Below are 27,840 nucleotides of genomic sequence, written 5' to 3'. Positions count from 1 at the left end.
CAGCCGTCCAGCTCTGCGTACAGTGTGATGGCAGGAGGTTTTCAGCATCCAATAATCACCCTTGCAGCCTGTGCTGCAAACCTTCAGCTCTTCAGTAATCCTCTTATTGAGTTACCCTCAGCTGAATTCCACAAGGCTCAAAAGCTATTCGACTAAATCCCAGAGATTCACTTGAAGTGAGTTTGAGAACACAAGGCATTAATTAAGAACCGGTCCCTGGGCATGTAATCCCCAAAGCTGCTCCTTGACTGCCAGGCGTGTTGAAAACTGCTCTGAAGACTGACCTCGCCTGTCGTGAGGGTTTTTCTCTGGCATGGCGGAGGCTAAGGGAGCCTGTAAGATTATGACAGGCATAGATAGAGAGGGTTGACAGTCAGAATTTCTTTTTTTCCCCCTCCCCAGAGTTCCTATGCTGAAATTTTCTTTGTTCTTTAGTTGAAATGTCTAATACTTGGGGGGCATGCACTTAAGGGGGAAAGTTCAAAGGAGATGTAACTGGCAAGTTTTATTTTCCACAGTGGTAGGTGTCTGGTGTGTGTCCGGGGTGGTGGTGCAGGCAGATACAATGGGGGCTTTTAGATAAGCTCATGATTATGCAAGAACTAGAGGGATATGGACCAAGGGCAGGCAGAAGGGATTAGTTTAACTTGGTGTCATCTTTTGGCACCATCATGGGCCGTAGGTCCTGTTCCTGGGCTGTATTAGCATCGTAGAGGTTTACAGCGTGGGAACAGGCCCTTCGGCCCAACGTGTCCATGCCGCCCTTTTTTTTAAAACCCCTAAGCTAGTCCCAATTGCCCGCGTTTGGCCCATATCCCTCTATACCCATGTAACTGTCTAAATGCTTTTTCAAAGACAAAATTGTACCCGCCTCTACTACTACCTCTGGCAGCTTGTTCCAGACACTCACCACCATCTGTGAAAAAATTGCCCTTCTGGACCTTTTTTGCATCTCTCCCCTCTGCCCTTTAGTTTTAGACTCCCCCAGCTCTGTATTGTTTTCCTGTGCTGAGCAGGGAATCATCCTCGAAACCCTCCATTGAAAGAGGCCATTCGGCCCACCGAGTCTGCACCGACGACAATCCCACCCCAGGCCCTATCGCCATGCACTTACCCCGCTAATCCATCTAACCTACGCATCCCGGGAGACTTGAGGGGCAATTCAGCATGGCCAACCCGCACATCTTTGGACTGTGGGAGGAAACCGGAGCACCCGGAGGAAACCCACGCCGACACGGGGAGATTGTGCAGACTCCACACAGTAACCCAAGCTGGGAATCGAACCCAGGTCCCTGGAGCTGTGAGGCAGCAGTGCTAACCACTGTGCCACTGTGCCTCTTGAGTATTTTGTTACAGGGAGTATTTTGCACCAGAGGTAAGCAGGGCAGAACCATGAAGGCTTTGTCAGTGACAATAAATACCGTGGCCGTTCTGCCCCTCTATAGAGAATTGTATTTAGGCTGCGCCTTGCATAGACTCAGAATCCCAACACTGCAGAAGGAGGCCATTGGGCCCATCACGCCTGTACCAACGACAATCCCATCCCGCCCCATCCCCGTAACACCATGTATTTAACCTGCTAATCCTCTGGCACTAAGGGGCAATTGGAGCATGGCTAATCCACCTATCCCGGTGTTATACAGCTTTAATTTAAACACCTTCCAAGCATATAGTTTAATGAGACAAACAAGGACAGTCATTCAATTATTTCTTTATTTAACATTTCTAGTACCAACTCGAACATAAACAGTTGCAACTCATTACTGAACTTCAACACTTAAATTGCACTTTAAGTAAACATCAACTTTAACTATTTAACTGAAAATCGATACTACCGAGTTTAGGAAAACCTTGATCAAGAAATGTCCTCGATGTAGAATCTCCCTTCCTGTTCTCTCCTGAAGTCTCCTTCAGGTACAAGGTCTTGTTGCGATGGCTGTTCTCTTGGAGTTATCGCTGCCAAACAAAGAACTCGCATGTCTTTTATCCACAATTCTCCACCTGCTTCCGGAAGATTCTCTGTCACCCCAGTCAATTGTGTGACCAGAAACCGATCACATGGCTCGAACATCCAGCGAAATTACTTTTGAACGAAGCCATGATGCTTAGTTCATTTTTACATGTCCCATAAATCGGAGCCATGGTGTCTCAATTAACGTAAACAACTTACCTGATCCGACCAACACAAGAAGCTTCTGATCTCAGTACCCAGGCCAGAGCCTCTTTACGGCCTGCATCTAGTTTTGATCTATAAATTGACCAAAATTCCCAGCATGCTTGGCTCTCAGCCAGAACAGCCATTTTAAAGCCGCGATTACCATTATTGTTGTTGTAGCCATTCTTTCTCCGTCCATATCGCCCATCTTAGGACCTGGACTGCCTTGCACTGATGTTTCAGCCAGTTGAAATGCTTTTGAAGAGTAGTTGCTTTTGTACCAGAGCAAACACGGCCAAGTTGTGCACTATCACACGCAGTAATGTTGTAATGATGATCTGTTGAGTGGTATCGTTCGAGGAATAAATGTTGGCCAGGCCACTAGGCAATTCCCTCTACTTCATCCCCCTTCCCTTACCCTTTCTCTCTCTCTCTCTCTTTCCTCCCCCCACCCCCGCTTCCCCTTTTCTACATTCTACCTCTGTCCCATTTCTTCTCTCCCCCCCCCCCCCCCCCCCGTGACTCACATTCCATTCCCTCCCCCTGCAGTATACATATCTCCCACCTTCTATGCCTTTTAGCTTTGGCAAAGGGTCATCCGGACTCGAACCATCAGCTCTTTTCTCCCCTCAAGTGCTGCCAGACCTGCTGAGATTTTCCAGCGTTTTCTCTTTTTCAGGTTTCAGATTCCAGCATCTGCAGTAACTTGCTTTTATCCATTAGGCACCTCTCTCTTTATGAGAGCGCCCTGTGATCATTCTACACAGGCAGACTGATTGTTGTAACCCAATGAAAGGCAGTGTTGCATTTTGAGTACATTCATTATGTACTCAGCTCTCTGGAATGTGAACCCTCAACCTTCAATAAGTGCTCCCCATTGAGCCATAGATGGCCCCTACCTGTAAGGTTAAGATAGAAAATGGAGGAAAGGTGAGCCTCTTGGAACCTTTTGGTAAAGGAATGCTCGGGACGCATCTACTATCTTCACATCAGTAAGGGAAACTGGGGAGTCGGAAGTCTTGTACATGTGTCCTCCCTCCTGACTTTGCTCAAAGTGGCTGTTTGGCATACTAGTGTGCCTGTGCCACAAGCCGGGGCGGCACAGTGGTTAGCACTGCTGCCTCATAGTGTTGGGGGCCCGGGTTCGTTTCCTGGCTTGGGTCACTGTCTGTGTGGAGTTTGCACATTCTCCCCATGTCTGCGTGGGTTTCTTCCAGGTGCTCCAGTTTCCTCCTACAGTCCATAGATGTGCGGGTTAGGTGGATTGGCCATGCTAAGTTGATCCTTAGTGTCAGGGGGACTAGCTAGGGTAAATGCATGGGGATAGGGCCTGGGTGGGATTGTTGATGGTGCTGACTCGATGGGCTGAATGGCCTCCTTAGAAGAAGGGGGATTATTTATTTTGTTCCAAAAAATTGAGATGACCGCGAACAAATGAATCTTGGCCATAATCCCGCATCGGTTGAAATTTTATGCTTAGTGTTTTCGGGAAATTCCTGCCGGGGCAATGACTTTTAGTCAAGGACCAAAACCAGGCATCTCGAGTGACAATCTCTGGAATTTTTTTTTTTAAATAATCGGTCTCTTGCATCACAGCTATTCCATTTTGTTCAGCCGGTCGTGCCTGTCTGCCTTGAACTGATTACCGAATCCTGAATAGAGTTGGCGCCAAAGGGGCAGAATATGAGGAGATGTCCAAGCTCTGAGGAGGAGCTTGGGGATTACTCGGTCACTGTCAGCGGTCACTGCACACAAGGTCCAAATCTAAAGAACGTCCTCTGAGCAACTTCGAATGCATTACATCAATGTCCTGTCTATTCCGTTTATAAATAGCGCAGATGCGTTCACCTGATAGCGTTTCCTATAGAGTAAGAAACCGCAGCTTTTGTCCTGTAACTTTATAAGTGCTGACAGCTTCAAAATATGGGCCAGAATCAATTATCTCCCATCTCCTAATCAGGAGGATTTATTTGGACAGTAAATTAAAAGTAGTTTGTCCTTTTACTCCTTTGTGGTTGCCAGTGTTGTCTGAACTCGCATTCTCCTTCAACAGAAAAACTCAACTAAAATGCCATGTGGTTACAGGTGAAGCATTCTAAAGTCAGAATTCGATGTATCCCTTTAGTGTTTATCTCTTCGGATTTCCTCGTTTTCTCCCACACTGAGCTCGAGTGGACCGGCCAGACCCAAACTCATCTCCTTGCTTTCTCCAAAAACCAAATTCAAGTTGAACGCGATTCATGGTTCCCACGAGACAAACAAGATCCAAGTTTTTATTTTATTCATTCATGGGGCATTGGCGTCGCTGGCTGGGCCAGCATTTAGAACCATAGAAAATTACAGCTCAGAAACAGGCCTTTTGGCCCTTCTTGTCTGTGCCGAACCATTTTTTCACTAGTCCCACTGACTTGGACCATATCCCTTCACACCCCTCTCATCCATGAACCCGTCCAAGTTTTTCTTAAATGTTAAAAGTGACCCCGCATTTACCACTTTATCCGGCAGCTCATTCCTCACTCCCACCACTCTGTGCGTGAAGAAGCCCCCCCTAATATTCCCTTTAAACTTTTCTCCTTTCACCCTTAACCCATGCCCTCTGGTTGTTTTCTCCCTAGCCCCCCCCCCCAGGGAAAATGTATTGCCCATCCCTAGTTGCCCAAGGGCATTTGGGAATCAACCACATTTGCTGTGGCTCTGGAGTCACATGTAAGCCAGACCAGGTAAGGATGGCAGATTTCCTTCCCTAAAGGAACAAGGTGGGGTTTTCTGACAATCGTTTCGTGGTCATAAGTCCAGATTTTTTAAAATTGAATTCAAATTCCACCATCTGCCGTGGTGGGATTCGAGCCCGGGTCCCATTAGCTGAGTTTCTGGCTTAATAGTCGAACGATAACACCACTAGGCCATCACCTCCCCTTATTGCTGACACTATAAGATATTGCACTCCGTCTTGGGCTCGATTCAACACTTGACCTTGCCCAAAAGAAGCAATCTCAGTAAAGGTAAAAGAGCTAGGGAAGATGAGTTTTGTAATTGTTTTGCGTGGGTTGAAGCAGTAACTTTCAAAAGGTAATAGGATATATACTTGAGTGAGGAGTAAAGCTAAATTGGATGGGTCCTACAAGAAGCTGGTGCAGGTATGATGGGCCGAAGGGCCTCTTCAGAAATGGGAGCAGCAGTAGACTGTACGGCCCTTTGAGCCTCCTCCGCCTTTCAATCTGATCATGGCTGAGATCCTTTAACTACTTTCCTGCCTGCACCCCACATTTTGATTCTCAAAGATTACAAATCTCTCAACTCCAGCCTTAAACTCAACATTCAAGCATCCACAACACTCTGGGGTAGACTATTCCAAAGATTTACAACCCTCGATGAAGACGGTTCTCTCGCGCTCTAAGATCCTGTGATTCTAAAGATTCTTGCACAATATTAAATGGTATCCATTGAATAATGTTCAACAGGACTAAAGAATACAAGCATCCCCTACCCTGGAATATAGTTTCCATTAATGCCACAAGTCAATTGTGTTTAATTTTAAAGCTTCTGACGTAGTATCCATCTTGCCATTTGCAGTGAAGCATTCGCAAGCGTGCATGTCATTGTTGTGTTAATCTATAGTTGGTATCAAGGCTACATGTAGCATTGTGCTTTATAGAATTCCACCCCCTTTCTCTTCCTGGGACACAGTGGTTAGCACTGCTGCTTCACAGCACCAAGGACCTGGGTTCAATTCCGGCCTCTAGTCACTGTCTGTGTGGAGTTTGCACATTCTCCCCGTATCTGCGTGGGTTTCCTTCGGGTGTTCCGGTTTCCTCCCACAGTTCAAAGATGTGCTGGTTAGGTTTATTTATTTATTTATTAGTCACAAGTAAGGCTTACATTAACACTGCAATGAAGTTACTGTGAAAATCCCCTAGTCGCCACACATCGGCACCTGTTCAGATCAGTGCACCTAACCAGCACGTCTTTTGGTTGATTGGCCATGCTAAATTGCCCCTTAGTATCAGGAGAATTAGCAGGATAAATATGTGGGGTTACGGGAATAGGGCCTGGGTGGGATTGTAGTTGGTGCAGAATGTCGATGGGCTGAATGGCTTCCTTCTGCACTGCAGGGATTCTATCTCTTGCCTTGGACCCAGTGTCAATCCCAAACCACCCCAGAAACGAAAATCAGAGATCCGTTTTTAATTTTAGCTTTTTTATTTATTGATCTCCAGGCCAACCATGATCAAATACGGAATCAATAACATCCGCGAACTGGTGGGGCACAAGGTGAACCTACAGATGGTGTACGATAGCCCAGTCTGCCGCCTGGACTCCTAGCGTTGATGCAGAAGGAACGGACTCTTACCGAAACATGTACTCGACACACCTTCAGTCCAAGGGAAGGTTTAGCTATATTTAAATTCTGGGAGAAGAATATTGAAGTAACGTTTTGGGCTTCGTCGCCCCCCCCCCCCAGGGAAAATGGTTTGCCATCATCCAACTTTTCCATTCTGACCGCCCCTGGAGCTCCTTGTGCAAAATCGTGACGCCCGCATTCCAGTTCCTATTTTAAATTGAAGCTTCAAGGCGTTGCAGGGAACTAACAAGTTTGCTGACAATTGGTTGTTGTCGGAACGTGTTGAGGCATCAACTTAAAATAGAACTGGAAGCTGGATTGGAACTGCAGACTAATTGCAGTAAAAGTTACATTTTCTGTTGTTTTAGCGTGCTGTCCTGACGAATGGCTGGATATACTGGTTTCATCGGTTTCCCCCTCCCCTGCCTAATTGGCAGTGAATAAAACCCAGTTTGAAGTGACGAAACCAACCAGAAAAGGAAAGGAACCAAAGAGAGAAAATGCTGGAAGATCTCAGCGGGTCTGGAAGGGGAGAAAGGAGCTGATGTTTCGAGTCCAGATGTCCAGCTTTGACAAAGGGTCATCTGGACACTCAACTTCAGCTCTTTTCTCTCCTTACAGATGCTGCCAGATCTGCTGAGATTTTCTCTCTTGGTTTCAGATTCCAGCACCCGCAGTAATTTGCTTTTAGAAAGGAAGGGAAGTGGTGGTTTTGGTCACTTGTGCATGTCATCCTTTATCGTTTAATGTGGACCCCCTCCCTCTTTGTTACATACAGTGGTCCCTTGAAAAGCCGTCACAGTGGCACATACCTCATTATCACACACTTAAAGTGTCTTGATTCCAGAGGAGTGTGTTTATTTAATAATTATCGTCTTCTATCAGAATGGGAGCTGTAAATCGAAAGCAATAAATGGAACAAAGTGTATGAATTGAATTCTCTGGTGTTTCTCCTCTTGGCCAACCTAATGCAAGGTGATAGTAGTTTTAGCTTTAGTTAAAGGTCAATCCATATCTTGAATGATTGGCATAGGGCCAGGTTGGTTTACCGCGATCTCTATGTCACTCAAGGGGCTACACTGTCCACGGAGAGATTATTGCTGGTATCCCAGGCATATTAAAAAAATCTGACGTCCTGTTTGTTTGGGACTGGGTGGAAGAAATGGGCCGTGACGCTGATGGAAGAGGGGAACCTTTAAATAAAGCCTTCATAGATTCCTATAGTGCAGAAGGAGGCCATTCGGCCCATCGAGTCTGCACCGACCGCAATCCCACCCAGGCCCTATCCCCAAACATTTACCCTAGCTGGTCCCTCTGGCACTAAGAGTCAATTTAGCATAGCCAATCCACCTAACCCACACACCTTTGGACTGTGGGAGGAAACCGGCGCACTCGGAGGAAACCCACGCAGACACGAGGAGAATGTGCAAACTCCACACCGTGACCCAAGTCGAGAATTGAACCCGTGTCCCTGGCGCTGTAAAGCGGCAGTGCTAACAACGGTGCCACCTCCCACTGTTTGAGTTTAAAGTTTATTTAGTTATTAGTCACAAGTAGGCTTACATTAACACTGCAATGAAGTTACTGTGAAAATCCCCTCATCCCCGCATTCCGGTGCCAGTTCGGGTACCTGAGGATTTAGCACGGCCAATTCACTGTGCAGCTATTCGCATGCAAACCGAGATCTTGTTGGCACACTACACCGAGGGCATCATCTATTTGAGCTCCATGCCAGGCATGTTCACCCACATATACTCATTCCAGGGATCAATATCGTCAGCAATAGCATCCTTTACTGACATCAACTAAGGCAGCATGGAGCAGAGGTCAGTCCAGACGCTGCAGCTCAGTGCCGTGTTTGTCTATTCCAGCTGTTGGCCGGGTTCAGTAATAATGTACCAACTTCTCAAAAGCCTGCAGTTAAAGGTCAGTCTCGGGTGGATGGAGCTATTACAAGGGGGCATAACTATAGGGTTCATGGTGGGAGATATAGGAAGGATATCAGAGGTAGGTTCTTTACGCAGAGAGTGGTTGGGGCGTGGAATGGACTGCCTGCAGTGATAGTGGAGTCAGACACTTTAGGAACATTTAAGCGGTTATTGGATAGGCACATGGAGCACACCAGGATGATAGGGATTGGGATAGCTTGATCTTGGTTTCAGATAAAGCTCGGCACAACATCATGGGCCGAAGGGCCTGTTCTGTGCTGCACTGTTCTATGTTCTATTATCCGATCTGACCAAGCACTTGTACAGAAGCCCTGGTTTCCCCCTTGACTATTAGTTGACACACAATGGACCTGGCATGCTGCTCATTGACTATGTCCTCTGCAAGGAGGGATTGCTGTCCTTGCAGGCTAAAGGAATGATGCCGGGTGGCTTGGATGTCATTCACCACAACATTACCTGTTAATTGCTTGCTTGCAGCTGAACAATAAGCTACCCTGCCTTCTGCAGGCCCATCCTTTGGATGGTTGCTTTTTTTTATCCTGTGGGTTGAGACAGTTGGCAATCATCCTCCTGCGCCAACTGGGGTGAACCATGATGTGGAGATGTCGGTGTTTGACTAGGGTGGGCACAGTAAGAAGTCTCTCAACACCAGGTTAAAGTCCAACAGGCTTATTTGGAATCACGAGCTTTCGGAGTGCTGCTCCTTCATCAGGTGAGTCTTTTCATTTGTGAATGGCTGCCCACTCACCTGATGAAGGGCCAGCGCTCCGAAAGCTCGTGATTCCAAATAAACCTGTTGGGCTTTAACCTGGCGTTGTGAGACTTCTTACCAGAGTGAGGGGGAGAAGTGGTGACGGGGGACCACTGGAATCGGAATTGCGTTGAAAGCCAAGGACCAGAAAAGTTTCTCTGGGACTGTTCACAACTGGGTATTGTTGTAAATGTTTTAGTTTCTCTTATTAAAGTGGGCGGCACGGTGGCACAGTGGTTAGCACTGCTGCCTCACCGTGCCAGGGGGACCTGGGTTCAAATCCCAGCTTGGGTCATTGTCTGTGTGGAGTCTGCACGTTCTCCCCATATCTGCGTGGGTTTCCTTCAGGTGCTCCGGTTTCCTCCCACAATCTGAAAGACCATGCTGGTTAGGTGCATTGACCCAAACAGGCGCTGGAGTGTGGCGACTAGGGAACTCTCTCAGTAACTTCATTGCAGTGTTAATGTAAGCCTTGTGACGAATGAATAAACTTTTATTTTAAAATATGGATGCAGACTGATACAGTACCAGTATTTCAGGTCGGGAATGTTTAATACCGCAGGAAATTAGAAAAAGCATCCAGGAAGATGTCTCCAGAATTTCCATACACAGTTGCAAGAACAGCATGTGGTGAGTAGGAAGTTGCTGGATATTAAATCACTTATCCAGGTTAATGAGGGATTTCTGCCGTTTCTTTAAGTGCACCTTTGATTTTACCAGCGACAGTCTTTATAGCCCCGTGACAAATCACCACATTTTTACACAATGCTGAGTGCTGTCATTGTGACCAATGTGTTTTTTTAAAAATCATTAATTGAACACGAACATTGCTGGCTGGCCAGCAATTATTGCCCATCCCTTGTTCAGAGAGCAGTTGAGAGTCAACCACATTGCTGTGGCTCTGGAGTCACATGTAGGCCAGACCGGCTAAGGACGACAGATTTCCTTCCCTAAAGGACACTCGTGAACCAGATGGGTTTTTCCAACAATGGTTCCATGGTCATTAGTAAATTTAAGGAGGAGTTAGACAGATTTTTAATTGGTAATGGGTTGAAGGGTTATGGGGAGAAGGCAGGAAAATGGGGGTGAGGAGTATATCAGCCATGATCGAATGGCGGAGTGGGTAACCCTTCAACCCATTACCAATTAAAAATCTGTCTAACTCCTCAAATTTACTCACTGTCCCAGCATCCACCGCACTTTGGGGTAGCGAATTCCACAGATTCACAACCCTTTGGGAGAAGTGGTTTCTCCTCGACTCTGTTTTAAATTTGCTGCCCCTTATCCTAAGACTATGACCTCTCGTCCTAGAATGCCCCACAAGAGGAAGCATCCGCTCCACGTCTACTTTATCCATACCTTTTATCATCTTGTATACCTGAATTTGATCTCCCCTCATTCTTCTAAATTCCAGAGAGTATCGGCCTAAACTGTTCATACGATAAATCACTAGATTCTTAATTCAAGATTTTTAAAAATTGAATTCAAATCCCACCATCTACCGTGGCGGGATTCGAACCCGGGTCCCCAGAACATAATACCACTAGGCCATCACCTCCCCTTTTTTTGAGTTGAGTCTCCCCTATTTAACATGAGTGGAAACTGCTCAAATTTCATCCACTTAAAAACCATTTGCTTGAAGCAAACCGAATGTGGCAGTTGTTCACCAGGGATGTGCAAGTGTTGCGGGTAAAGGCAGAGTTTAAGCTTATTTATTAGTGTCACAAGTAGGCTTACATTAACACTGCAATGAAGTTACTGTGAAAATCCTCTGGTCGCCACACTCTGGTGCCTGTTCGGGTACACTGAGGGAGAATTTAGCATGGCCAATGCACCTAACCAGCACGTGTCTCGGACTGTGGGAGGAAACCAGAGCAATGGAGGAAACCCACGCAGACACGGGGAGAACATGCAGACTCCACATAGACAAAAGTTTATTTATTAGTCACAAGTAAGGCTTACATTGACACTGCAATGAAATTACTATGAAATTCCCCTAGTCGCCACAGTCCGGCACCTGTTCGGGTCAATGCACCCTAACCAGCATGCCTTTTGGACTGTGGGAGGAAACCGGAGCACCCGGAGGAAACCCACGCAGACACGGGGAGAATGTGCAGACGCTGCACAGACAGTGACCCAAGCCGGGAATCGCTGTGAGGCAGCAGTGGTAACCACTGTGGCACCCCGACAAATAGCATCAAGACATTATTCCAAATGTGATTGGGGGGGTTGAGCTGAGAGGAAAGATTAATAATGCTAATTGCCTAGGGAGGAGTTCTAAGTGGAACCTTGCTGAAAAAATAAAATATTCAATAGCTTGAGATATGTTCTGAATATTACTTTTAAATAATGCAGAACCAGTGGTCTCCAATGTAAACAAGTGAAAAATAAATGCTGGGAGACTGCCTTCATATAAATATCCAGGGTAGTTTCACCAGCATTGAATTTGAGGCCAGCTGTCGGGGCAGTCAAAACATAATTTAGATTAGAGTCTGGTGGAGTTAGAGTACTGAAAAGTTGAAGTTTAGAAGCTTAAACCTATCCTGTGAAGTGACTTGGGACGCACTAGCTATGTTAAAGGCGCTACATAAATGCAAGTTGCAGAATGGCCTTATCTTTGACTTGCCATTATATTTACGAAAGTGTTGGCAAAATATGTACATAGTCAGAGGTTTACAGCATGGAAACAGGCCCTTCGGCCCAAATTGTCCATGCCGCCCTTTTTTTTAAACCCCTAAACTAATCCCAATTGCCCGCATTTGGCCCATATCCCTCTATACCAATCTTACCTATGTAACTATCTAAATGCTTTTTAAAAGACAAAATTGTACCCGCCTCTACTACTACCTCTGGCAGCTTGTTCCAGACACTCACCACCCTCTGTGTGAAAAAATTGCCCCTCTGGACCCTTTTGTATCTCTCCCCTCTCACCTTAAACCTATGCCCTCTAGTTTTAGACTCCCCTACCTTTGGGAAAAGATATTGACTATCTAGCTGATCTATGCCCCTCATTATTTTATAGACCTCTATAAGATCACCCCCAAGTCTCTTACGCTCCAGAGAAAAAAGTCCCAGTCTCTCCAGCCTCTCCTTATAACTCAAACCATCAAGTCCCAGTAGCATCCTAGTAAATCGTTCTGCGCTCTTTTTTTTTCTAGTTTAATAATATCTTTTCTATAATAGGGTGACCAGAACTGTACACATATTTGATTATATATGATTACATATTGTCTCCTGCTATGATCAGGAAATACGTTAAGGATTCAAAATGTCACAGGTAAACTTGACCAGTTTGTCAACATGATCAGTTTCAAGAAGCCACCTCTTATGGTGATGGGGCAGCTGATGCCATTAAAACGGAGTTTGGCCCGTGTTGCTGACGGAATGAGGATTTTGCTGTTGGCGTTCTCTTTGGTGAAGCCAGCCCCCTCTCTCTCTCTCTCTCTCTCTCCCTGTTTCTGAAGTCACGTGTCCTGCGGTAGGGGCAGAGCCTCCTCTTCTGGGATTGGGACTTCCTCCTGATGCTGGAGAGGGTACAGAGGGGTTTCGCGTGTGACGCACTTCAGGTCGGTGCCGGTCTCGGTATCCTGCTGCCTCGGACCGAACATGCAATCTGTCGGGAAAGAAGGACAACTTGTTTAAAGTGGATAAGATTTCGACTATCTAAACTTATAGGATGGTACAGCATTGGAGGCAGTACCAAGCTGCTTCACTATTCTGCCAGATGTGTGTTGCAGATGGCATAACTTGCTGACTGAATATGCCTCATCTCCGTCTCATCCATGTCTCATCTCAGTGGACTGAATGGCCTCTTCCTGCACTGTAGGGATTCTATTCGAGGCAGGGAAGAGTGGGGGTTACTGTGAAAATCTCCCAGTTGCCACACTCCAGCGCCTGTCCGGGTATACCGAGGGAGAATTTAGCATGGCCAATCCACCTATTTATGTCACATCTCTGGCTCAATTGTCTAATTGAGGGTGGCACAGTGGTTAGCAATGCTGCTTCACAGCGCCAGGGACCCGGGTTCGATTCCTGGCATGGGTCACTGTCTGCGCGGCGTCTGCACGTTCTCCCCGTGTCCGCGTGGGTTTCCTCCGGGTGCTCCAGCTTCCTCCCACAGTCCGAAAAATGTGTGGGTTAGGTTGATTAGCCATGCTAAATTGCTCCTTAATGTTAGGGGGATGTCGGGGATTAATAGGGGATTGGTCATGGTAAATTGCCCCTTGGTGTGCAAAGACGTGCTGGTTAGATGCATTGGCCGCGCTAAATTCTCCCTCAGTGAACCCGAACAGGTGCTGGAGTGTGGCGACTAGGGAATTGCAGTGTTAATGTAAGCCTACTCGTGACACTAATAAATAAACTTCAAGCTGTTTCTTTTGCCAATTATCTTAAACAAGCTCTGACAGAGAGTCATCCAGGCTCAAAACGTTGGCTCTGTTCTCTCTCCACAGATGCTGCCAGATCTGCTGAGATTTTCCAGCATTTTCTGTGTTTTAATTTAAAGCCTGTGCCCAGGTTGGCAGCTCTCCTGCCAATGGGAACAATTTCTCCTCGTTCGCTTCAGCCCTTCATAGCTTTGGCCACCTAAAAGTGATGAGGGGGTAGTTGGGCGGCACGGTAGCACAGTGGTTAGCACTGCTGCTTCACAGCTCCAGGGTCCCAGGTTCGATTCCCGGCTCGGGTCACTGTCTGTGTGGAGTTTGCACATTCTCCTCGTGTCTGCGTGGGTTTCCTCCGGGTACTCCGGTTTCCTCCCACAGTCCAAAGATGTGCGGGTTAGGTTGATTGGCCAGGTTAAAAAAAAAAATTGCCCCTTAGAGTCCTGAGATGCATAGGTTAGAGGGATTAGCGGGTAAAATATGTGGGAGTAGGGCCTGGGTGGGATTGTGGTCGATGCAGACTCGATGGGCCGAATGGCCTCCTTCTGCACTGTAGGGATTCTATGAGAACGGACTTCATGAGAGGGTGGTGGAGGCAGATTCGATCGAGGCATTCAAAAGGGAATCTGAAAAGCGAGAACATGTAATGCTACAGGGAAACGGCAGGGGAGAGTGGGAGTTACTGTAAAAATCCTCTAGTCGCCACACTCTGGCGCCTGTTCGGATACACAGGGAGAATTTAGCACAGCCAATGCACTCTAACCAGCACGTCTTTTGGACTTTGGGAGGAAACCGGAGCACCCGGAGGAAACCCACGCAGACACGGAGAGAACGTGCAGACTTCACACACACAGTGACCCAAGCCGGGAATCGAACCTGGGTTCCTGGCGCTGTGAGGCAGTGGTGCTTGCCACTGTTCCGCCCAGAGAGAGCCAGTGCGGACTCGATGGGCCAAACGGCCGCCTCCTGCACTGTAAAGATTCTATGATTCAACTTTCTCTGCATCCCCAAGCGATCCAGCTTTTTAAAAAGTTCTCTTCAGGTAAGCTGACCTCTCATTGCTTCTGCCATTCGAGTAAATGGCACCTGTCAGTCAAAGAGAGGCCCCACCAATACCTACTCGGGGGAACCGGGCTTGAACCTTTGCCAACACCGCCCAGTTCTCAATTTGCTGGGATCTTAAAGTCATGGAGGTTTATAGCATGGAAACAGACCCTTTGGCCCAACTTGTCCGAACCGCCCAGTTTTTATCACTGAGCTAGTCTCAATTGCCCACATTTGGCCCATATCCCTCTATACCCATCTTACCCATGTAACTGTCTAAATGTTTTTTAAAAGACAAAATTGTACCCGCCTCTATTACTACCTCTGGCAGCTCATTCCAGGCATTCACCATCCTCTATGTGGGACCCTTTTGTATCTCTCCCCTCTCACCTTAAAGCTGTGCCCTCTAGTTTTAGACTCCCCTGCCTTTGAATCATAGAATCCTACAGTGCAGAAAGAGGCCATTTGGCCCATCGAGTCTGCACCAACCACAATCCCACCCAGGCCCTATCCACATATCCCTACATATTTACCCACTAACCCCTCTAACTTATACATCCCGAAACACTAAGGGGCAATTTAGAATGGCCAATCAACCTAGCCCGCACATCTTTGGACTGTGGGAGGAAACCGGAGCACCCGGAGGAAACCCACGGAGAATGTGCAAACTCCACACACACAGCGACCCGAGCCGGGATTCGAACCCAGGTCCCTGGAGCTGTGAAGCAGCTGTGCTAAGCAGCTGTGCTAACCACTGTGCTACCGTGCCGCCCATCTTTGGGAAAAGATGTTGACTATCTAGCTGATCTATGCTCCTCATTATTTTATAGACCTCTACAAGATCACCCCCAAGTCTCCTACGCTCCAGGGGAAAAAAGTTCCAGTCTATCCAGCCTCTCCTTAAAACTCAAACCATCAGGTCCCGGTAGATTGTCTAGGGTGAGACTGGTCATTGGACGATTTGACCACATCAGCAATAGCTACTTTTCAATGCTAAAGATTCAGATTTGCCCACTGCTTTGCAGTTGCACTTTCTACAAGATAGCAACAATAGCACATCAAATTAAAATACCAGTTTACTGCACAAAACTGTTTTGCTGCTCTTGCCAGCAGAAGAGGGTTTTGCAAAATAATTCAAAATCATATCCCTACCGTGCAGAATAAGCCAGTCGGTCCATCAAGACTGTACCAACCCTCTTGAGAGATTATCTTACCCAGGCCCTCCCTTCCACTCTATCCCTGCAACCCCACACATTTATCCCGCTAATCTTCCAAACCTTTGGACACTAAGGAGCAACTTAGCATAGCCTATCCACCTAACCCGCACATCTTTGGAGTGCGGGAGGAAACCGGAGCACGGAGGAAACCCACGCAGACAACTGGGAGAACGTGCAGACTCCACACAGACGGTCACCCAAGGCCGGAATCGAACCCAGCTCCCTGGCGCTGTGAGGCAGCAGTGCTAACCACTGCGCCGCCGTGCCGCGCCATAGTTGATCTCCTGTGACTTTGCTCAATCATAAAACAGTTGGAGCCTTGTACCACGTGATGCACAGATGTATTATTCTGCTGCTCAGTTGAGTGATTGGTCGTGCCACTCAGATCTTAACATCTGATTGTTGTAAACAGAGATTAACTTGGTTCTAAGCATTTGGTTCTGCTGAGAGATTAGCAAGCGGGGGTGGTTTATACATATGTGTAATCATTAGTGGAGCTCCCTGAACAGTACAAACAATACGTTTGCAGATCGAGCATCATTTCTTTTGGGTCATACACCAACACTGATTGAGAACAGACCCCCAAAAGTCAGATGATTACGCTGTCGCTTCTTTTAAACAAGACTTGCGTAAGATCTGGGAAGTGTTTAGTGTAAATGAGCACAGATGAAGCACAGGTCAGCTAGCTCTTTGATAGCGTGTTTGCTCACTCTTCACAGCAGCAATTTAACTGGGTATTAATTTAAAGTATTAACCCTCTCCCAGTGTGTTGCAGGGTTTTCTCTGGGTGCTCCGGTTTCCTCCCACAGTCCAAAGCCGTGTGGGTTAGGTTGGTTGATCGTGGTAAATTTCCCGACAGAGATTGAAACAGGGGACCCTATTGTGTGTGTATGCATCCAAAATACAAATGTCTGAGGTCACGTACCAGCCGACTCGAGAACAGCTTCTTCCCTGCTGCTCTCAGGCTTTTGAATGGACCTAGGGGCGGCACAGTGGGTTAGCACTGCTGCTTCACAGCTCCAGGGACCTGGCTTCGATTCCCGGCTTGGGTCACTGTCCGTGTGGAGTTTGCACGTTCTCCTCGTGTCTGCGTGGGTTTCCTCCGGGTGCTCCGGTTTCCTCCCACAGTCCAAAGATGTGCGGGTTAGGTTGATTGGCCGTGCTAAAATTGCCCCTTGGTGTCCTGGGATGCATAGATTAGAGGGATTAGCGGGTAAAATATGTAGGGATATGGGGGTAGGGCCTGGGTGGGATTGTGGTCGGTGCAGACTTGATGGGCCGAATGGCCTCTTTCTGTACTGTAGGGTTTCTATGATTCTATCTTGCATTAAGTTGATCTTTCTCTACCCCCTAGCTATGATTGTAACACTACATTCTGCACTCTCTCCTTTCCTTCTCTATGAACGGTATGTTTTGTCTGCATAGTGCGCAAGAAACAATACTTTTCACTTTAAACTAGTACATGTGACAATAATAAATCAAATCAAATTTATTCACCAATGGCTCCCCTGTGAATTATTCACCTTCAGACCACAGCACCCAATTAATACAAGTAGATGCATCATAATCTCCAAGAGACACCAAAGGCTCTCCATTCAAAGCAATGCTATGAGAGTTTAGCAATGTGGTCACCTAACACACCACTCTTAAAGTTTATTTATTAGTCACAAATACATTAACACTGCAATGAAGTTAATGTGAGATTCCCCGAGTCACCACAGCCCGGCGCCTGTTCGGGTCAATGCACCTCACCGGCACATCTTTCAGAATGTGGGAGGAAACCGGAGCACCCAGAGTAAACCCACGCAGAAACGGGGAGAACGTGCAAATTCCACACAGTGACCCAAGCCGGGAATCGAACCCGGGTCCCTGCCACTGAGAGATAGCAGTGCTAACCACTGTGCCCCTGTGCTGGGTCCCCTGGTTCAATCTCTGACGGGTGGCACAGTGGTTAGCACTGCTGCCTCAGCGCCAGGGACCCGGGTTTGATTCCCGCCTTGGGTCACTGGGGTCTGTGTGGAGGTTGCACATTCTCTCCGTGTCTGCGTGAGTTTCCTCCAGGTGCTTTGGTTTCCTCTTACAGTCCAAAGATGTGTGGGTTAGGTTGATTGACTATGGTACAGCAGGATATAGATCAGTTGGAGACTTGGGTGGAGAGATGGCAGATGGAGTTTAATCCGGACAAATGTGAGGTAATGCATTTTGGAAGGTCTAATACAGATAGGAAATGTACAGTAAATGGCAGAACCCTTAAGAGTATTGATAGGCAGAGGGATCTGGGTGTACAGGTACACAGGTCACTGAAAGTGGCAAAGCAGGTCAAGAAGGCATACGGTATGCTTGCCTTCATCGGCCAGGGTATTGAGTTTAAAAATTGGCAAGTCATGCTGCCGCTTTCTAGAACCTTAGTTAGGTCGCACTTGGAATATAGTGTTCAATTCTGGTCGCTACACTACCAGAAGGATGTGGAGGCTTTGGAGAGGGGACAGAAAAGATTTACCAGGATGTTGCCTGGTATGGAGGGCATTAGCTATGAGGAGAGGTTGGAGAAACTTGGTTTGTTCTCACTGGAGCGACAGAGGTTGAGGGGAGACCTGAGAGAAGTCTACAAGATATTGAGAGGCATGGACAGAGTGGATAGTCAGAAGCTTTTTCCCAGGGTGGAAGAGTCAATTACTAGGGGGCACAGGTTTAAGGTGCGAGGGGCAAGTTTTAAAAGAGATGTATGAGGCAGATTTTTTACACTGAGGGTGGTGGGTGCCTGGAACTCGTTGCCTGGGGAGGTAGTGGAAGTGGATACGGTAGTGACTTTTAAGGGGCGTCTTGACAAGTACATGAATGAGATGGGAATAGAGGCTTATGGTCCCCAGAAGCGTAGGGGGTTTTAGTTAAGTCGGGCAGCATAGTCGGTGCAGGCTTGGAGGGCCGAAGGGCCTGTTCCTGTGCTGTAATTTTCTTGGTTCTTGTTCTAAATTACCTTTTAGTGTCAGGGGGATTAGCTAGGGTAAATACATGGGGTTATGGAGATACAGCCAGGGTGGGATTGTTGTCGGTGCAGGCTTAGATGGGCTGAATGACCTCTTTATGCACTGTAGGGATTCTGAGTTAGTTGGTCTCTATTAATGAGATGGAGATGCCGGCGTTGGACTGGGGTGGGCACAGTAAGAAGTCTCACAACACCAGGTTAAAGTCCAACAGGTTTATTTGAAATCACGAGCTTTCGGAGTGCTGCTTGTGTTTGTGAACTAACCTCCACTCCCCTGATGAAGGAGCAGCGCTCCGAAAGCTCGTGATTCCAAATAAACCTGTTGGACTTCAACCTGGTGTTGTGAGACTGCTTACGGTCTCCACTAAGGTGATGGGATTGGCAGTCTCCTTCTGGGGCTAGGAATGTGAAAGGTGTTTTGAGTCAGGGCAGCAAGTTGGAACAGGAGCTGACCTAAGCTGTGATGTTCCCCATGATCAAATAGCCAGTTTATTTATTTAAAGCATTTGGATAGGGCTAGGGCTAGACCCTGTACAGCTGTATTTTGGTGAGAGCCATGCCTTCAGAAGGGGGAGACACAATTGGAACAAAATATTGAAGTCATTCTCTATTAATTGTGTCCCTAGTGACAAAATTGGTCTCCTTGCACTCAAGAGGTACCCTTTGTTTTCTCTGACCTATACTCTCTGTCTCCTTGTTCTTCCTTGTTCTAAGGAAGAATGTGCTGGCCTTGGAAAGGGTCCAAAGGAGGTTCACAAGAATGATCCGTGGAATGAAGAGCTTGTCGTATGAGGAACGGTTGAGGACTCTGGGTCTGTACTCGGAGTTTAGAAGGATGAGGGGGGGATCTCATGAAACTTACAGGATACTGCGAGGCCTGGATAGAATGGACGTGGAGAGGATGTTTCCACTAGTAGGAAAAATTAGAACCAGAGGGCACAACCTCAGGCTAAAGGGACAATCCTTTAAAACAGATGAGGAGAAATTTCTTCAGCCAGAGAATCTGGTGAATCTGTGGAACTCTTTGCCACAGAAGGCTGTAGAGGCCGGGTCATTGAGTGTCTTTAAGACAGAGATAAGTTCTTGATTAATAAGGGGATCAGGGTTTATGGGGGAAAAGACAGGAGAATGGGGATAGAAAAATATTGTATGGCGAAGCAGACTCGATGGGCTGAGTGGCCTAATTCTGCTCCTATCATCTTATGAATCCCACCTCTGTGTATTAGCTCACTCTCAGAGAATTTTGTGCCGTTTAGACAGCATCTCCTTTTCACCATGGTGGACCCAACCCAGCAGGTTGAGGGAGTTCTATTCACATCCAGTAACAGATTGAGAATCACCTAATTAACTTGAACTTGTAAGTCTACAAAGCTGATTTTGCTTCTGAGCAAGGAAATCAAAGTCGCACACACAGGATTGCAGGTCGTTAAGTACTTGGGATTTTTTTTTAAAAATAGCTCCTTGTTGTGGCAACATAATCTTTTTTTGGGGAGTGCATTAAAATTTTATAGGCAAACGTTGCAGTGATTTTTATTCATTCGTTGGCTGTTGCTGTCATTCGAGTTGCTGATCCTTTACTGTCCATCCTTCCATTGCCTGTGGAAAGTGGTGGTGAGCCGCCTTCTGGAACCACTATGGTCCGTGTCGTGTCAGTGCACCCACAGTGGGCGAGGGATGAAGTTCCAGGATATTGACGCAGCGCTGATGAAGGAGCGGCAAGGCAATTATACTTCCAAATCAGATGGTGGATGAAGCATTGAAAATAGGTGCAGGAGGAGGCCATTCAGCCCTCCGAGCCTGCACCACCATTCAATACGACGATGGCCAATCGTGCACTTTCAGTATGACTTTGAGGGGAACTTGTACACGGTGTCGCCATGCACCAGTTGCCCTCGATTGAGGTAGCAAAGAGGTCATTTGAGTTGGAAGCTGTGTCAAAAAGCATCTGCAAACGGTTAATTGTTTTCTCTGGTGCTGTTGGCCGGGGCACTGCGGAAAGACACCTTTCTCTGTCACAAGATCTTTTTCTGGTCCAGTGGTTAGCACTGCTGCCTCACAGCGCCAAGGACCTGGGTTCGATTCCCGGCTTGGGTCACTGTCTGTGTGGAGTTTGCACATTCTCCCCGTGTCTGCGTGGGTTTCCTCCGGGTGCTCCGGTTTCCTCCCACAGTCCGAAAGACATGCTGGTTAGGGCGCATTGGCCGTGCTAAATTCTCCCTCCGTGTTACCCGAACAGGCGCCGGTCAGTGGTGACTAGGGGATTTTCACAGTAACTTCATTGCAGTGTTAATGTAAGCCTACTTGTGACCCTAATAAATAAACTTTTAATCAGGGAGATGGGATCAACTAAAATCTCATCCCACATCTCTGAGAATACAGCAGCCCCACAACCCTGAGTCAGAGTGTCTGCTGTGGCAAAGAGTGGTGGGGAGGAGAGAGTTAACTAAGCTCCTGACTTCTCTTTGAATTCAATCTTATGGTTGATCGTATTTAGAATCCCTTCAGTGCAGGAGGCGACCATTCGGCCCATCGAGTCTCCACCGACCACAATCCCACCCAGACCCTATTCCCCATGCATTTACCCTGCTAATCCCCCTGACACTAGGGTCAATTTAGCATGGCCAATCCACTGAACCTGCGCATCTTTGGACTGTGGGAGGAAACCGGAGCACCCGGAGGAAACCCACGCAGACATGGGGAGAATGTGCAAACTTCACACAGACAGTGACCCAAGCCAGGAATCGAACCCGGAGCTGTGAGGCAGCAGTGCTGACCACTGTGCCAACGTGCCGCACCATGATCTTAGGGGATTCAACATGTAAAAAGACACTCTGCAATATAATCTGCTAAAGTTTATTCATTAGTGTCACAAGTAGGCTTACATTCACACTGCAATGAAGTTACTGTGAAAATCCCCCAGTCGCCACACTCCGGCGCCTGTTCGGGTTACACTGAGGGAGAAGTTAGCACGGCCAACGCACCCTAACCAGCACGTCTTTTGGACTGTGGGAGGAAACTGAAAGCACAGAATCACAGAATACTACAGTGCAGAAGAGGTCCTTCTGCCCAGAGCATCCAAGGCAACCCACGCAGACATGGGGAGAACTCCGCACAGACAGTGACCCAAGCCGGGAATTGAACCCGGGTCCCTGGCACTGTGAGGCAGCAGCTCTAACCTGCTGTGCCACCAAGAAACTTGTGATCCACCTTCACCCTTTGCCTCCTTGACTGTGCGCTCTTCGATAACAAAGCAACCAAGTCTACAACCGCCTTTCACCCACCGCCCCCCCCCCCCCTCCCGCCAATCTTAAATGGTAACCGTCGAACTGAACTCACCTGCAACATCGTGGGCAAGATCTTTAATTAGATGCCCCACGATGGCATAGGCCACTGCCACCACCACTAGGGCAGCCATGAGTAGGTAGAGCACGGCTTTGGGCAAAGGGATCAGCTCCCTCCGAGGGGGTTTCAGGTCGCTGTAGAGCACATCACTGGAGGAGAGGGAGTATTGAAACGCGTGGCCCAGCGCGTCCGTAAAGTTGGTAGCATTGCCCGCCCGCAGAATCGATTCTTGGTCCATTCCTGGAGGTTCAGTGGGAGGTCCAATTGAATTTCTTCCTCGATGAAGAAAAGTCACGGCTTCTTAAAATTCCACCGTTGGGGGGGGAAGAAAAGATTCCCAGATCCAGAAGATGAAGGGTGCTGTTGATCTTGCTCTACGGGGTGAAGATCAGTGCACTGTTGGCTCGAATCCCGCTTTGCTTCATCCTCTGAGAAAAATGGAAAGTAGAGTTCCCCCGTCTAGGCATGTTCAGATTCCAAGTAAGCAAGTCTCTCATTTAACGACGAGTCTGTACTCTGAGCTGTTGGGGAATTATTCATCAGGCTGTTTCAGCGGCAAGCTGCATAATGACTGGCTCTCCTTAAGATAGTCGGAGCTGATTTCCTTCACCGGGTCCCTCCTTGGCTCCCAGTGCAAGAGCTGTCAAAGCTGAAAGAGCTTATTAATGCTCAGCAAAGCTGTCTGCATCCCTCTGCCTCAATTGGCTGTCTATCAGCAAATCACCAAGCATGGGTGGTCCTTTTTAATCCCTTTGGAAGTAATGGAGGAGGAAGAGAAGTAAATATGAGGAGGAAAAACTAATCGCGATAACAGGGAGAAAGACCAGACAACGGAAAGAAGACACCAATGTACAGAAAATGAAGGATTAACTGGTGACTTTTAAAGGTAAGTGTTTGTAATCAATAGAAAGCAGGGAAAGATCAAACTTACAAAGGGACAAGGTAATAATCAGAAGAAAGAAGCCAACATTGTAAAAGTTCCTTTTACAATGGGCACAACCTCAGTCTAAAGGGACGATCCTTTAAAACAGATGAGGAATTTCTTCAGCCAGAAACTGCTGAATCTGTGGAACTCTTTGCCGCAGAAGGCTGTGGAGGCCGGGTCATCGAGTGTCTTTAAGACAGAGATCAATAGGTTCTTGATTAATAAGGGGGTCAAGGGTTATGGGGAAAAGGCAGGAGAATGAGGATGAGAAAAATATCAGCCATGATTGAATGGCGGAGCAGACTCGATGGGCCGAGTGGCCTAATTCTGCTCCTATGTCTTATGGTCTTCTGTCCTTCGCCAGTTTCATCTCCTGAAACACAGAAACTAGAAGCAGGAGGAGGCCATTCAGCCCTTCCAGCCTGCTCCGCCATTCATTTTGATCACAGCTGATCATCGATTTCAATATCCTGATCCCCCCCTTTCCCCCCATATCCCTTAGCCCCAAGAACGATATCTAATTTCTTCTTGAAATCACACAACGTTCTGGCCTCAACTATTTTCTGTGGGAGTGAATTCCACACATTCACCGCCCTCTGGGTGAAGAAATTTCTCCTCACTTCAGTCCTAAAAGGTTTACCCCTTATCCTCAAACTATGACCCCTAGTTCTGGACTCCTCCATCCTTGCGAACATTCTTCCTAAATCAATCCTATCTAATCCTGTAAGAATTTTATAAGTTTCTATGAGATCCCCTCTCACTCTTCTAAACTCCAGTGAATATAATCCTAACCGACTTAGTCTCTCCTCATGTGGCAGACCTGCCATCCCAGGAATCAGCCTGGTAAACCTTCGCTGTACTCCTCTGTACCAAGGACATCCTTCCTCAGATTAGGACACCAAAACTTCACACAATACTCCAGGTGTGGCCTCACCAACACCCTGTACAATTACAGTAAAGCATCCCTATTCCTGTACTCGAATCCTCTCTCTATGAAGGCCAACATACCATTTGCCTTCTTTGCTGCACCTGCGCGCTTACTTTCAATGACTGATGCACAAGGATGCTAAGGTCTTGTACCCTATTCCCCTGAGAGTCTATTCTCCATGTTTGAGCTCTGATGGGGAGTGTAACTGGGATATTTAATATCGGGGGAAGGCAGGGCGGGGAAAGGTGACAGTGTAAAGCCCACGTCCAATCCAAGCCCAAACCAACGTTCACACTGGAACTCTCCAGTAGTGGTGGCCGGATGGACAAAGGAGCACCTTCAGTGCCCTGGCCACTGAGGCTAATTGTGCTTCCATCACTGTTCTGGCACACATCATCTGACACCACTGATGGAGATTAGAACTGATTTATACAGCATCTAGCATTGAATCATTTACATGCACACGGTGTTTTCTTGTCAGGAGAGACTCAAAGAACAAAGAACAATACAGCACAGGAACAGGCCCTTCGGCCCTCCAAGCCCGCGCCGCTCCCCGGTCCAGGATTGAATCCTGAATCCAGGATCCCCGCCCAATTTTCCAGCCTATCTACATACCAATATCCTATCCACCGAGCTGTCCCTCACAGCTACGATGCTTTGTTCATTACAACCTATTAACTTACCCCCACCCCCCCATTCCAGACCATGTGATCTCCAGGGAGAGGCGAAAACCCAGAGTGAAAAACCCCAGGGCCAATATGGGGAAAAAAAAATCTGGGAAATTCCTCTCCGACCCCCTGAGGCGATCGAAACGAGTCCAGGAGATCACAATGGCCCCGATCGGAAAATGCTTCCCAACCCTAGTCATTTCCACTTCCACGAACACCATATGAATCCCCTGCCCCCGAGACAGGTTCCCAACTATCCGCAGTCTCACTCTGTACTGGCACCAGCAAGATGATCGTAGAATGAAGCCTTGAAACGAGAAACCAGGAACAATTAGCCCGCGCCGCTCCCTGGTCCAAACTAGATCACTCTTTTGTATCCCTCCATTCCCACTCCGTTCATATAGCTGTCTAGATAAGTCTTAAACGTTCCCAGTGTGTCCGCCTCCACCACCTTGCCCGGCAACACATTCCAGGCCCCCACGACCCTCTGTGTGAAATATGTCCTTCTGATATCTGTGTTAAACCTCCCCCCCTTCACCTTGAACCTATGACCCCTCGTGAACGTCACCACCGACCCGGGGAAAAGCTTCCCACCGTTCACCCTATCTATGCCTTTCATAATTTTATACACCTCTATTAAGTCTCCCCTCATCCTCCGTCTTTCCAAGGAGAACAAACCCAGTTTCCCCAATCTCTCCTCATAACCAAGCCCCTCCATACCAGGCAACATCCTGGTAAACCTCCTCTGCACTCTCTCCAAAGCCTCCACGTCCTTCTGGTAGTGTGGCGACCAGAACTGGACGCAGTATTCCAAATGCGGCCGAACCAACGTTCTATACATCTGCAACATCAGACCCCAACTTTTATACTCTATGCCCCGTCCTATAAAGGCAAGCATGCCATATGCCTTCTTCACCACCTTCTCCACCTGTGACGTCACCTTCAAAGATCTGTGGACTTGCACACCCAGGTCCCTCTGCATCTCTACACCCTTTATGGTTCTTCCATTTATCGTGTAGCTCCTCCCTACATTATTCCCACCAAAATGCATCACTTCGCATTTATCAGGATTGAACTCCATCTGTCATTTCCTTGCCCAAATTTCCAGCCTATCTATATCCTTCTGTAGCCTCTGACAATGTTCCTCACTATCTGCAAGTCCTGCCAGTTTTGTGTCGTCCGCAAACTTACTGATCACCCCAGTTACTCCTTCTTCCAGATCATTCCCCTAATGTTTGATTAATGTATTCTTAACCCAGTATTTGAGTGTGTGTGTCAATGAGATTTTGAATTGGAATCCAATTTGAAGTCTCACTGACACACACATTCTCTTTTAATAACCCTCATGCCAGAGCTTCTCAGCTCCCAATCTGTTAATTTCAATTAAAATATGTGTCTAAAAGAACCCTTACAAAATCATACAGTGCAGAAGAGGCCCTTTGGCCCATTGAGTCTGTACTGATGCATGAGAAACACCTGACCTATCTATCTCATCCCACTTGCCAGTACTTGGCCCATAGCCTTGAATGTTATGATGCGCCAAGTGCTCATCCAGATACTTTTTAAAGGATGTGAGGCCCCCCCGCCTCCACCACCCTCCCAGGCAGCACATTCCAGATCGTTACTACCCTCTGGGTAAAAAAGTTAGACCATAAGACATAGGAGCAGAATTAGGCCACTCGGCCCATCGAGTCTGCTCCGCCATTCAATCATGGCTGATATTTTTCTCATCCCCATTCTCCTGCCTTTTCCCCATAACCCCTGATCCCCTTATTAATCAAGAACCTTAGTTTTTCCTCACATCCTCCTGCCCCTCACCTTGAACCTATATCCCCTCATGACTAACCCTTCAACTAATGGGAACAGTTGCACCTTATCCACTTTTTGAATTTTACTCAAGCCTATTAAGTCATAGAGTCATAGAGGTTTACTGCATGGAAACAGACCCTTCGGTCCAACTTGTCCATGCCACCCAGTTTTTACCACTAAGCTAGCCCCAAATGCCCGTGTTTGGCCCATATCCCTTTGTCCATGTCTCTCATAATCTTGAACACCTCGATCAGGTCGCCCCCCTCAGTCTTCTCTGCTACAATGGGAACAATGCGACAACGGATGAATGAACACCGCTCGACAATCACCAGGCAAGACTGTTCTCTTCCTGTTGGGGAGCACTTCAGCGGTCACGGGCATTCGGCCTCTGATATTCGGGTAAGCGTTCTCCAAGGCGGTCTTCGCGACACACGACAGCGCAGAGTCGCTGAGCAGAAACTGATAGCCAAGTTCCGCACACACGAGGACGGCCTCAACCGGGATATTGGGTTCATGTCACACTATTTGTAACTCCCACAGTTGCGTGGACCTGCAGAGTTTCACTGGCTGTCTTGTCTGGAGACAATACACATCTTTTTAGCCTGTCTTGATGCTCTCTCCACTCCCATTGTTTTGTTTCTTAAAGACTTGATTAGTTGTAAGTATTCGCATTCCAACCATTATTCATGTAAATTGAGTCTGTGTCTTTATAAGCTCTGTTTGTGAACAGAATTCCCACTCACCTGAAGAAGGGGCTAAGAGCTCCGAAAGCTTGTGTGGCTTTTGCTACCAAATAAACCTGTTGGACTTTAACCTGGTGTTGTTAAACTTCTTACTGTGTTTACCCCAGTCCAACGCCGGCATCTCCACATCAATGGGAACAACCCAAGCCTACCCAACCTGTCTCCATAACTTAAATGTTCCATCCCAGGCAGCATCCTGGTGAATCTCCTCTGCACTCCCTCCAGTGCAATCACATCCTTCCTATAATGTGGCGACCAGAACTGCACACGGTACTCCAGCTGTGGCCTCACCAAAGTTCTATACGACTCCAATATGACAAATGAGACATTAAACTAGCTGTGTGTCGGCTTGATGCAACAGGCAGGGTGTTTGCTTCGGGTGTAACGTGCTGTGTGAAAGATGCCCCACTACAGCTGATGTTCCAATGTGGAACTGAGGGAGTGCTGCATTGTTAGACATGCTGTCTTCCAGATGCACTGTTTAAACCAAGGCTGTGGTGTTCTCTAGACAAAGGTAACAGAACCCATTGCATAATTCAAAGGTCAAATTTTATTATTCAAGGGACATTAACTGAGCATGCACTCCATCGCTATTTGTGGAT

At 47.4% G+C, this 27,840-nt stretch overlaps 1 protein-coding gene across 1 annotated transcript in view; it reads left to right on the top strand.

The window, feature by feature from the left end:
- Positions 1 to 7,434, top strand: part of farsa (phenylalanyl-tRNA synthetase subunit alpha) — a 47,965-nt gene extending 40,531 nt beyond the window's left edge. The window contains exon 14 of the mRNA XM_078234792.1: positions 6,373 to 7,434. Within this exon, the coding sequence (XP_078090918.1) occupies positions 6,373 to 6,478 (106 nt within the window). The 3' untranslated portion in view covers positions 6,479 to 7,434. The remainder of the gene's footprint in view (positions 1 to 6,372) is intronic.
- Positions 7,435 to 27,840: the final 20,406 nt, after the last annotated feature.

The sequence above is a fragment of the Mustelus asterias genome, chromosome 19, assembly GCF_964213995.1.
Source record: "Mustelus asterias chromosome 19, sMusAst1.hap1.1, whole genome shotgun sequence".
In the NCBI taxonomy this organism is placed as follows: domain Eukaryota; kingdom Metazoa; phylum Chordata; class Chondrichthyes; order Carcharhiniformes; family Triakidae; genus Mustelus; species Mustelus asterias.
This window is presented reverse-complemented; position numbering and strand designations above follow the sequence as displayed.